Raw genomic sequence first — 13,413 nt, forward strand, 5'->3', positions numbered from 1 at the left:
TGCGGCGAGTCGGTCGGGGCGCATTCTCTCTCTTTCTGGCCTCCCGCAATAGACGTTTGATATTCTCTTTGACTTTGATTAGCCTTCACTCTTGTGTCTCCCTTTGCTCCCCTCAGCCCAATTTTGCTGAGCGTTTTTTGGTCGGTGGTACTTGTCTCCCCTGCAGCCTGGCGCCTTCCTACATCCAGTGGCTTTGATCAGACGCAAGTGTGCTGTTTGGCTTTCCCGCCTTCCACTCCTCCTACTGCTTTTGGAGTCTTTTGTTGTGCAGTTCATCCGGACTGTTCCTGCTAGCGCGCCGCTTGAAAACAGTGTTGATAATTGATCGTTATGATGCGGCGGGCTACCGAATGGATGCGTATCTTGCGGTATGCGTAAACCTTGGACAATGCTTCCAAACCTCTATTTAAACTGCTAAATATTGTATTTATCAATAAGTTTGGATGTGATCTACTTACGAAACCGTATCGGCCCTTGATTGAATTGCACGTGGATTTGACGATTAGTGTTCACCACTCAGTAGGTGTTCTTTGTCTTAGCTTGCCGTATGAATTCTGAGATTTTTCAAACTGGACGATCAAACCATCCAAGCAACTAAAAAAAAAAAGATGTGCTTCTAAACTTGGTTCTGAACTGTTTCTTTAGATATTGTGTTCAGAGGAAATTCTTGATAAGCGGGGTCGGTCCGTGTAAAAAAAAAAATCCAGCTTGCATTTTTTACATCTGGGAAGAAAAAGAGAGACAATTTAGCCCCGAGCTAACAGATTTCACATCAGTAGCCGGGAGCTTTAACAAACCTCAAAGTAAAGAAAAAGACAATCCGGGGCCTCTTTGCTGTGGGAAGCCTCCAATAAATAAGCCTCGGTGTTCCGACGACGTCACAGCCAGAGACTTTAATTCACTGTGATATTCTTCAGTGCGTTACATTTAATCATGCCACGGCCCCTGACCGTGAAGTAGCATTTTTTTCTTCAACCGCTGATAACCGTTCTTATCCTGGCAAACAGTCCGGCATATTTTTCTGTTAAATGATCACATTTGTTATTCATGCGGCATTGCGCTGTCAGATCAATATCGAATCATATGAATATCTTGCCTGTGAGAAATTTCCACCCACATACAGTATCAAATAGAAAAACAAAACAGAGATTCAGCATAGTGCCATCAATCATGTGAAAAATCTCACGTTTCTACCGAGGCAACAGCCCGTGTGGGGAAATAGAAGGAAGCGTTTCCCATATAGTGAGTCACTTAACCTGAAAGTGCTCCAGTGGAGCTATGTTAAGAGAATGAGATACTGACAGAACTGCATGCCGCCACCTGGCTCACTGCTTCTGTCCTGCCCACTTCTGTCCTGTTTGTTAGTCGCCGGGTTTGGTCCTTAACGGACATAGCCCTGTCCTGTCCAGTCCTGTCCAGTCCTGTCCAGTCCTGTCCAGTCCAGTCCAGTCCTGTCCTGTCCTGTCCTGTCCCGCCTTATCGAATACATTACTAGTCGTTTCCCTTCCTGCCTGCCCTAATACACCTTTTCACCTCTAATTGTATTGTGTTCCTCTCTTTGTTGTTAAATTAAGATGAGCTTAAAATGGCGGAATCTCACATTACACCCTCCCCTTGTCTTCAGTGCAACAACGACTATGCTCCAGTTTGCGGCTCCAACAATCAAAACTACCAGAACGAGTGTTATCTGCGAAGGGATGCCTGCAAGCAGCAGTCTGAAGTACTGATTCTGTCGGAGGGAGCCTGTCCCGTGGGTAAGCATGGTTAAGTTTTTTTTTTTTTTTTTATGGCACTTTATGTAGCCAAGAAGGCGTGGATATTATCGGTACAGTACGCCTTTCATGACATCACAACATATTGACAAATTCGACTGAATACATGTATCTGATTTTTTTTATACGGTGATTGTAATACAAAATGTTTCATCATCACATCATAACAAGCGAGCTTCTCCATTCCAAGATAATGCCGCCAACGTGTATGGGCAAATTGGGTAACGTGTTGATAAGTGTGTTTATCTTTGTTATCCAGTCGACAGTTTCAGTTAATTGGACTCACTTCAAGCCCTCTTGAAGCTGAGCTGAAAGTGCAATTAGACCTTGTTCAAAGAGGACGCAAATAGGAAACGTACTGCACGGTTTGTGCACAAAACCAAACATTATGGTCTTTCACAACCGCCTTAGATGAAAAAAAAAAAAAAAAAGCTTTTAACACCATTTTGATCCGGCCACCATTCATTGACGCAACGCTTTATCTACTGAAGACTCTTGAGGATTTTGGATGTAGGTTTGGCCTTGGCACGAGGCTCGAGGTTTCCCATCGCTCTATAGAAGTACAGTTGTTTAAAAGATTCACAAATCATCGCTGGCGACATTTAAGGCTTTGAAAGCAATCCAATGGGTATTCAGTCCATCCACTCCGATGAATATGCCAGTCCGTTGCTGTAAATGAGTCAATCTGCTGACAAAATGACACTTGTGAGGCACACATGAGTCAGTGCACAAGCTTCCGCCCGCCGTAGCGCCCACGCCAATCGTGCATTTGCTGACACAGATAGCTCAGTAACAAGAAAGCCGGTTAATGTGGCCAGAACCAAACCACTATCCAGGGAGGGGAAAATCCTTCTCTGAGCTCCCGCTACCGACTTGAACAATCGTGTTTTTATGCTTCAGCAAGGGAACAAACAGCCTTTGACTGTATGTCTGCTCGGGAAGGTTATTTCAGGTCCAATCAAAGCGGTTAATAACAGCGGGCGCGAAGCTGAAACGTATTACACCATGCGACTATTACTAATGCGCTTGATAACATCAGATTACTCAGCCGAGTCCGACAAAATCAAAGAACAACCCGTGTGTCTCTGTGTGGGAGTCCAAATTGTCTTTGATGGCAATGACGTCTCCATTTGACACAAAGGTTCATGAACACATTTGGCCAGATGGAATTCTTTGTTATTATTCTCTCTCTTTTTTTTTTTTTTGAAAGGTGAATACTCATTTGCAATCTTGTTGTCTGTGTTACCTGACTGGTCTCATATTGTGACTGAATAATTTGTTGAATTTTTTGATTCAGTTAAGTCATTGCTGGGAAAATCTTTTGATCATGATTTGACTGGTTGTTAATACTTTTAATAACAGCACGATTACTCATCAGACTCCAATCTGTCCAAATACGTCACCTCTGCCACGGACGGTAATCATGACTCTGGATCATGACGAGATAAAATTGCCGACAAATGTGACTCCTTTCATTTCCTGTCGGCATCCGTCACATCTGTTAATAGCCAACTATTTGAAGAGATTCTTAAGAAGCTCCCAATGTGATTGTTTGACAAGATCCACCAGGACACCTTCAAGTTTGATCTTAGCCGGCATAATAGCTTAACGCGCCAAATTCCTCGGGTAAGCGAGTGTTAAAAACGGCTCGCTCATGTGGGGAAAAAGCTGGCAGAGAGTTGCAGATGTCTTCCCTCCTCACCACTCGGCCATTCATCCGCTATGGGCGGCTTAAGCAAATGCGAAATGTGTTGAACTCACTCCAACGGCAGCACATTACGCCGGCTAACCGGGCGTCTTATCCACTTTCTCGCACCTGTGCTGTGAAGAAGCCTTCCTTCCTTCCTTCCTTCTTTTTCTCTGCCTCCATTCTGGCTGGCCTCCTTTCGTGCAAAATCCCATTAGCGGCGCCAACGCCGAATGTAATGGATGGACGTCAAGGCCGACCGTTCCGATACTTGTTTACAGGCCACACTGGGAAATATCACCAAAGGCGCATTATTACCCGAAGATACAGCCTGGGTGATGATGTAGGTGGGAATCGTTTGCTCTTGTTTATGTCCAAGTCGCCTCGCTCGTCCTCGAGTGTCTGTAACACTGATTGCTTGTTGGAGCCCGGCAGATAAAATTTCGTTTGGATCTCAGCGAGACTAATTACAAACCTGGACGATTTGATTGGAAGATCTTTGTGAAGGCTCCGCCATTCATTCGCCAGGTAAATTGAAAAATTGTGAGCTACAAGATGATCAGCGGTGTGTGTTTATGGGAGCGGACGGGATTGCAAACTTGACAGGTTTGTGTGAGGCCAGTTGCAGCAGCCTGGCGTTCCTTTCAAGACCCAAAGGCAGCCCAGAATGCGTTGCAAATCAGGAACGCCGTGACTGCATCAAACATTACCACGTCGCACACAAAAGCATTCGTACGTATTCAGGCGCCTGTGTAACGAAGCCCGTGTCATTTTCTCGCAATACGCATTCCGACTAAACATCCACGGAACCCTGATGTGACACCGGTGGAGCTCTTGGCATGTCATGCGTGTGTACATCCAACACCTTGTCCACCACACAAGGCAGTTGACCTTGACTGGCTAAAACGTTGAGTGGCCACAAAAGATCCACAGTGTTATCAAGAGTAAAGCACTGAAGATGCATCACATGATTACCCTCTTAGCCTTCCTTCTCTTCAAGTCCGATGTGCCAATCCGACACCTCATCGTCCTCTTTTACTACTTTCCGGGTCAATCCGGACTGATGAGAGCACATGACCCCTTTTAGCCACTCTTCCAGAGTCCAGTCTTGTGAAAAGGGGAATTCTATTGTCCCATTAGTCACACTGCCAACTTATTTTCTTTGGCCGGTGATTCACAAACTCTGTTTGTGGCAAAGTCGTTACAGATCATCAATGATCCAGTTTTGCTATTTATATGTTCTTTGTGTTCATTTGAGCAATTTTGCACCAATTGATTTCTGCCATCTCTGACATGATATCCATGTTTTCATTTTTGGGGTTGGCAATTGAAGTTTGTTATTGGACGCTGGAGTGGCGTGGGTCCCTTTGCTAACCTCCGCCTTTGTCTTCACCCCCAGATGCCGGCTCAGGATCAGGAGATGACGGTAAGATTGCTCATGCCTTCTTTCTGTGTTTCAAACATCCCTTTTTGCCCGAAACCTTTCAACTCGACAGCTCTTGAAACTGCAGAGAATAACTAAAAACTAACTACTTTTGGCAAAATAATTTGGCAAAAATGATTGTCACGTTTGTTTTCCCCTTTATTTAGGAAAACAGCCCATCGGCGTATTTCTCAGAGAATATTTTCCAAGGCGAAGCCAAAGTCGCCGGCGCACAGTCAATAACGGGGCCCATCTGTCGGCGTGTTTGCACATACGCATATATTTGTCCGTCTCGTCCCTTCTTTGCCATTCCTTCATTATGTCCAGCGGCGACCACATATGAGGCCGAGATCGGAAAGGAGATGATTAAACCGCCAAAACAAAGAGATGGCGGATGAAAGAGTGCAAATGAAACTAGCGCTTGATCAAGCAGGGAAAGAGAGACGAGGAGAGTGGTGACGAGGACGAGCGCGAGGCGGGCGAGCTGGCTGTCGTGGACAAAAGAAAACGGCCTGAGGAAAATGGCAAAAATAGATAAGAGGAGTGAGGAAACAGGCAGCAGGAGATGAGGAAGACACGCGGGAGACGCCGATAAGGAACCTGAGTGAGGCAACGGCAGATAACCCGGGACAAGACAATGTGGCCTCGGAACACGATACCGACATTTGTTATTCCGTACGGTACTTGCTCCAGACGCAACCGCCGCAGATGCGTGACAAAAACAATTTGGTCATTGATGTATTCGAGAAATGCGCTTCCTTGTGATGTTCACAAACACCCTGTTAACAGAATCCAGAGTCTTCACAATACATGTTTGAAGATCAGTTCTGAAAATGTGCACTGTTACGGTTTTTGTGATTTTCTTTTAACGGGGCTAAAATTAATTGTATTGTAGTCGATTGTATGTACTCAATGTAGTTGTCGGCTAAATGGGAAACCTACTTTAATGTATGCTTATGGGTTGGAATCAAAGGATGTACCTTTTGAGGGAAATGTCTTTTTTCAAACACTAGTTATACCTAGTTACTAGTTTAAATCACCTGATTGGTCAGATCATTAGCAAGGTCTGCAGAAGCTGGAGAGCAACCCTGATCAGGTGCGTTGTTGCAACATGGAGGACCACAGTTGCCGACCCATGTACTATTTACAAGATTTCTATTTCCAGTCATATAAATAAAGAATAACTGACAAGTGTACGCTGCCAGTGAAGATTATAACAACAATGCTTGAGACACAAAAGTGAAAGGCGGGAAGAAATCAGAGGCGCTGTTGTTTTATGCGTCGGGGCGAGAAGGCGGGGAAGGTTCAAGAAAACGCTCGTAAAGAGGCCAGCGGGGCCGGCGCAGAAGAAAGCTACGTACGTGAAAGGGCCATCCCAGGATCAAATGGAGCGCATTTTAATGGCCAATGATAAATTTGCTCACATAAAGCTTTGGTCAGCTGCCATTTGGCATGCTCGCCAGCACGTACACCGCTTGGTGTGTTTGTTTTTTGAATGGGAGTCAGCTGTGCAGGCAAATGATCTCAAGTCCGTTCACCGGGTCGGCGTCCGTCGTTTGGGGAGGCTGCCGACGGCGGGACGCAACTCGCATGAGCAAACCAAGACCGGGCGGCTTTTGGTCTATTTTAAGGAATTTATCCACCGTAAAATGTCAATTCCGTAATCCATGTTGACTAATCGCTGATGTCATTGACACACAAGTGCCATCTCTAACAGCTGTTCAGCCTCCAGATAATATTTATCAATAATAGTGTCAAAGTATCAGTCGAACTAAGACTTGGCTCTAACTTGGGTTGATTGGGTCTTTTCAGTTCAATGTTGAGAAAATCCTTTTGTGGGCTCAGTTGAGTCGAACTTTGAATTCCGCCGTGCCGTGCCGTGCCATGCTGTGATTTTTCAAGGCTAACTCTTATCTACACAAAGCTATTTTCAAGGTCAAAATAATCAAGCGTTACCATTTTCGATCTGAAAGGAACCTTCATTATTCCAAACAAAGCAGTGTTGCGGCCCTCATTTATAACATGGCCGTCACTCTTTTGTACTAATTGCGACATACACAACAAACAAAGCGTGCGCAGTCAGCACCGTCTGTCAGTTCTTTTTCTCTTCTTTAAAGGTTGACTAATAAAAAGATAAACAGTAGACTTAATGAAAATACAATAGCATGATTGGTGTAATTAATCTAATGATCAGCCCCTCTGACATTATGGATCTGCAAGCACTTCATTTATTTGAATTAATGAACCGCCGCACTTGTCAATCCAATTGAAATCGATCAGCTGCGAGGAAATGATCGTCGCTACGCTTTGTAGCTTTTGCCAAGAGCATCCATTGTGGACAACGTGCACGCACGCACGCACTCCCCGCTATTGCCATGGTAACCAAGTTCGAGGTTTATGGAAGTGAGTAATCTAATCTTCTCACTTTGTGGCCTCTCGATAAGGTTCACCACCGCCGGCTCACTCTCGTGCGTCGGTGTATTTATGTGTGTGTCCTATTTGGTCATTGGGTGCCACATGACTTCTCATTCGCACACACACACACACACACACACACACACACTTGCAGGAGCGGAGAAGCCATCTCGCCAATATGTTCCAGCCTAATAGGCAGGTGAAAGCCGAAGGGTAGATCGGCTCCCAGCCTCATTTAGAAGCCTGAGCTTAACTCCAGTTGACATTTGGCGCCGATATCCGCAAGTTTAAAGAAGGACCTCCACTGCACTGATGGCGGCGGTTAGATGGCAGGTCAAGGCAAAAGTTGCATTCGTTAGCAGAGCGGAAACGGCGAGAGTTGCTTTTCTTGTCCAAGTATGTCCCTGCTCAAATGTGATCTTCTTGGGACTACATTGACTTGATTGCGATTCGGATTTGCTGTTATTCCAGCTTCAGCTAGGAAACGAATGCTAAGGGGGCAGGGCGGGGTTAGGAAATAATTGCAATAACAGCTCATTTGTAACCATATCTATCTGTAGGTGAGGAGGATCAATATTTTGTAAGTAAAGTTTTGTTCATTATCTGATTTGATGATTTATTTAGCTGACTTTGCTCAGTAGCTCTTCTCCATCGCGATCCATAAGACCAAGGTGGGCCGCAACATTCCGACGCCAAAAAGGGATGCGAGTCAATAAAGTAAAAAAAAAAAGACATGAGTAAATGTTTGAGGTTTTTTTTCCTTTCACGTACGTCTGCAAATGTGACGTTTGCCAAGACCCGTGTCAGAATTTAGCGAGGCGGCCCACTCTCGGACGGATACGGACTGTAAATCTTCTGCAGAGTTGCCACGAAAGCCGATCCGCCATCTCAGAGCAGAAACGTTTGGCCGATAAGCCTTTATTTTGCTTCGGGGATAATGCTGTAATCTAGACCGAGAGGGATGGAATCTGAGAGCTCCCTCTCAGACAGCCGTCCAACCTCGGCCTCTCGGCCCAAACGCATCCAATCGCGCCGCTCTGAAATGATGATTAACATTTCCATCGCCATGTCGGAGCGGGCGCCGAGCGCGGCGGGGGGCTCCGACTGAAATGAATTCCTCAGACGCTGCGGGAAGGGAATCCGAGTGCATCCGAGCTATCGGTGGAGGCGGATGAAGAGCGGGACGGCGAGAACGCCGGGGTCACCTCTGGGCCCGACCCCCATCTCGCAGGCATTAGGGATTTGATTTTTGGGGGTCATCTTGAAGAGAATGCAGCAGAAGGGAGCTGGGCAAGATTGCTTTGGATGGATTTGGAGAGCTAGTGCGGCAAACACCAGAAAACAAAAATCTGGAAAATGCCTTCATTCACCTTTGGGTCGCCAAACAAATGAGATTTATTCTGCCCTTTCCAGACAGAAGCAACAAGCAGACGCTGGCGTTTAGTTTGCCGTGACCTAAATGCGCTCGGCAACAGCTTGAAAATGTGTTTTCCTTCTTTAAAGCGCATATGAGCATTTCTCTTTGGAGACGTTTGTCTTGAGGGACATTCAAGAGCGCTGTGTGCTCAAACATCTGAAGGCTGTATATTTTTTGGATGCCTTTCAATACTCATAGCTTGCATTTTTAATGAATATGTGTGGAGCTCTCATTTGTCAATGACATCTGGAGAAGAAAGGCACTCACATGAAACGTGAGGTTGGTGAGTTGCCGGAATCGCCGGCACACGCGTTTACTCGAACAAACGCGCCCATGGAGGTCACCTCGCAGAAACAATCGGGAACCCGAGAGAAATTGAATACGAGGAGAACAGCTGACTTTGGAAATTCTTTGCCTGCTTGTGAGGACGGCCTTTGAGAAACAAGGCTTTAGTGTCTTTGACTCGTGACTAAGAGGCTCCGTCAGCTGCTTCGAGAAATGGGAAGTAATATTGGCCTTCCCTTTTGGCTCCGTCTTTCATTTCTCTGTTGGAAAATAGTTTGCAGCCTTGAGGAAGAGAAAGATTTGTTCCGAGAACAGCCTCGTCTAATGAAGTGGCCGAATGCCATCAGATGTTTTTTTTTTCAGGGCCCAGTACGGACCTTCAGCCATTACATAGCGCAAATCTGAGAGATTGCCAGTTGTCTGGCGTTTAAGCAACCTGGATGGCAACAAACAAATACATTTAAAGGGATTTGCAAATTTCTACTTGCCAGTCAAAACTGCTTGCACTTTTTGATTCCTTTTATTTTAATTCATGCGCAAGTCCCATGTGGAGTAAATATTTGTGAGTGGATAGTATGTTCCAAACATATTTGGATGTATGTTGCAACGTATTTGCCAGTCAACAAGCGTCCGCATCCGCAGTCGTACCTCAAACCAAAGGCGAGTTTGCAAATTGCGGCTAATCTGAATGTGACTCCTGATCGCAACAAATAAGTTGGGAATCCTCAAGAGTATATTAAAAAAAAAAACAGAGGCAAACACGTTTACCCAGGCTTGCCCGCCTCGGCCCCCACCCTTTGCACTCTGGTGCTTGTGTGCAGAGGATTTGCCGGCAGCGTGAAGCTCTCTAGCTCTTGCTCGCTCGCTCGAGCCGCCATTTATCCAGCGCGGGGAGGTCCGAGGCGCCTCTCCAGCTCTCAGCGGCGTGAGATTGGCCCCTCGGGCTGGTGGCGAGATAAAATGCGCCACGGAGAGGCTTAAGCCGGCAACCGGCTGACACGGTGAAGTTGGCCACGCAAGGCCGTGGCGTTTTCAAACTATTTATGCATCGTGGAGCAAGCAGGTGACGGGGACAGAAGGGGCCGGCGTTTGCCAAATTGTCTGTTTGTCCAAGGAGAGCCAGCTCATCAAGTTGGGCGTGAAGGAGAATCTGCTCAAAGACTAACTTTCCCGCCAACCACATTGGCTATTTTTCCTAATCACCTTTATTTCCTTCCTTCTGTCCAATGCAATCCAACCATTTACCGCAATTGTCTGCTCGCACTCCAAAAATGTGTATACGCGGCGTTCAAGAAACGGAACGTCCGCCAAAGTTTGAAAAGAAAAATCCATTGTAATCCCTTGCTTTGTCAAAATGTCCTTCAAGTGTCTTGTCAATCTTTTCCATTTGTCAAAGAACATCCCTGCAAGTGCATGAAATGGCTTTAATCGTACCTGAGGCTTTCTTGGGCGCCATTATGTGATTCTCCTTCTGTTTTGTGTCCGACCGTTACACCACCGCCAATTTACGTAACCTCGTTTTGTTCCAGTTGATCAAATTTGCCGTCTGATCAAATGCAGACGTGGCCGTTCACAGGGATGACGAGGCTCTCTGACGTTTTTTTTTTTCCTTCCGATCCAAAGGACAGAACCGCTAGTCTTTTGAAAAAGGCTGGCTGGCAAATCTGACGGGGGGTTATCAGTCAAAAAGACAGAAAAATAACAGCTATTCTTTTTTTTTTTCTTTTTTTAAAGGCTGGCTGGCAAGTCTGCATGCTTGCACGTAGTTGTTACTGCAAAGAGACAAAAATCTCAATCACCTCTTGCACAAAGGCATTTAAAGTCATTTCAGACTTTTTTTTTTGTGTGTGCCATAAATCAGTAGCCGCTTCCTCCGTCGTAATGCGGCAATCCGATGCCGAGGACGGTGGAGTGGCTGCGGGCCGTACTCGCCGTACTTACATCCTCTCCAATTGATATCCTTCACCAGTGGATGACTCGTTCATCTGGTGATGATTGCGCACCCTTCAACCAGCTGCAAAAGGTGACCTCGCCGCGACTGTGCCCGTCGAGGGCACAAAGTACAACCTTGAATCCACTTGTGTCGACAACGCTGTCATTGAGAACCTTATTATTAGGGACCGGTCCAGTATGAGCACTCAATTATTGAATAGTCACTCATACCGCGATCCAGTAGTACCCCAAAAAAGTACATTTTAAAGAAAGACATATCGTGTATCCTGAACTAGCAATTTGCCTTTGCCATTTTCACTTGGGTAGCCAGCCAAAGGCGTATTTGAGACGGCTAAATATGGAAGCAGAGAGGTTTTATGACACATTTTCAGCATATGCTTTGCATCGCAATGGCCGTTTCTCAGGAAATTGACCAGCGAGTGGAAAATGAATAGAATTTTCAAATATACTGGTGGAAGATAGGAAATCCCCAAGAATCAAAAAAGGCTCTGAAGGAATTGCGGCTTTCAAGCAGCACACCCTTTTTCGACTCTTTGACTGTAATGGCTTCACCGAGTTCCGCTTCATGTAAACAAGCCAACGTAGCATCAGCGTCACTGTCAGCCACAAAAGTTCTCAAGAACTGCGCACTGTCATTACTCTCTGTCGCTTTGAATGTGAAGTCACGAAATGTTTTTTTCTTGCCGCCTTGCAGAACTCTGGGCGAGTGTAGATAGGTGCCTGAATTGAAAAGAGAAACATCATGCGGAGGGAGACTAATCCTCGCGAAGCTGGGAAAACGTTTGATTGCGTGCTTTTAATCCATCGGGCAAGGCTTTGACCCTTCTCCAAGACCTCGCTCGTGGGCCCGTTAGCAGCTCCTCGGCACGGGCGTGCTTTTGTTTACCTGGCGGCGGCCGGACCCGAGCTGCGGCGGGATTTGTCAAGTGAGCCGGGCGCTCACGGGGCTTTGGCTCACGGTCGACACGGTTCCGCGTCAGAGGCCGTGCCAATTCAAATAGTGCCGAGTTTGTTTGGCTGGCCCTGCCCTCCTTTTCTGACTGCATTAGCTCAAACGGTATTCATCTTCATCTCATATAATTGATGTGTCACGCATTGCTCATCTGAATCAATAGCTGACAACCCAAAGACAAAGTGGCTACATTTTCAGAAGCGGGCGGGCCACTTTTTTTCATCGTTTTTATCTTCTCCCGGTTCTTTTATCTTAATGCTCGCTATGCTAAAAGCAAACGGTATGACGATTATCAAGGACGGTATTTCCGATTGGATGTGCAGCGTCAGCATTTGGTGTAACCGACGCCATCCTCATTGGCAATTTAGTAAATCACGTTTCACGTATTCATATACCGTGAAGTAAACAAGTTTATTTATCGATTAGGTCGGTCAACAAATCTGGAATATTTTTCAAATTCAGAGGCAAGTTGAATAGTTTACAGTGATTATGAATCTTCCCTTGTTTTGTCATTAGCACGTCAGAGTTTCATAATCATTTGTTTTACATTAGAAATCATTTGAATCCGCACCCAAAATACATCACATATAAAAAAAACGTGCACATTTGCTGTTGTCAGACCCCTGTCCGCCTCCTCTTTATGTTGAAGAGCTTCTTCCTTTATTAGGCTTGAACGCCAGGCCCATCCCGGCCGGCCCGGCCCGGCCCAGCCTGGCTGACCCGGCCCGGCCCGGCCCGGCCGTCCTTCTGCATGCTGATTATTTCTTTATTTTTATGTCTGGCACACACCAAGTCACCGATGATATCATTATTTATGTCGGTCATTATTCTTTAGTAGCTAATTCATTTTGCCATTTGCGTCAGTGGAACAAGTGCCCTTGGCTCACTTTTTGGACGAGGCCGCCGCGTTCTCCTCATTGAGCCCGGCGGCTGACAAATGACTTTGTGAGCAGTGAGACGCTCTCCTGCAGGAACAAAAGGAATAGAAATTGAATCCTGGCCTCCGGCAGCAGTCTCATCCGTCATCTTTTTCAATATTGATATCCATTATAGTTATAGATTTTTTTTTTGCCTTCTCTCGCCCCGTGGGACGGGCCGCTCGGGGGCACCGACCTGTTGATGGTGTGACTTTGACGGATGGGCTTCATTGTTTCATTGTCAGCGCCGTCTTTGAACGGAGCGCCTGGACGGCCCAAAGATTACATGTGAACCGCATACGGGATGCGTTATGATGCAAATGAAACGCGGCCGTCGACCATTGATCGGGCATCATCAAGCGAGGCCGCGCTCGGCCCGTAGGCTCGTGCTGATTTCTTAGCGGCTCGTCTTTCACGGATCGGGTGTCGGCTTACGGGAAAGTAACATTAATCCTCCTTGCCATGCAGTCGATATTCGGGTCGAGGTAAAAAATTCCCGTCGCATGCCTGAATGGGCCGAGCATGCTAGTCACTACCGCTTGTTACTTTCTACAGTCACGTCGTTCAAGGCAGGAATTTGGCGGGCGAACAG

General features: G+C 46.3%; 1 protein-coding gene across 1 annotated transcript in view; it reads left to right on the forward strand.

Annotated features, from left to right (window-relative positions):
* Positions 1–13,413, forward strand: part of LOC147051394 (tomoregulin-2-like) — a 40,712-nt gene that overhangs the window by 12,885 nt on the left and 14,414 nt on the right. The window contains exons 2-3 of the mRNA XM_085920695.1: positions 1,625–1,754; positions 4,859–4,885. Of these exons, the coding sequence (XP_085776821.1) occupies positions 1,625–1,754; positions 4,859–4,885 (157 nt within the window). The remainder of the gene's footprint in view (positions 1–1,624; positions 1,755–4,858; positions 4,886–13,413) is intronic.

Source organism: Syngnathus leptorhynchus, chromosome 9, assembly GCF_054491065.1.
Source record: "Syngnathus leptorhynchus isolate UIUO chromosome 9, UIUO_Slep, whole genome shotgun sequence".
NCBI lineage: Eukaryota > Metazoa > Chordata > Actinopteri > Syngnathiformes > Syngnathidae > Syngnathus > Syngnathus leptorhynchus.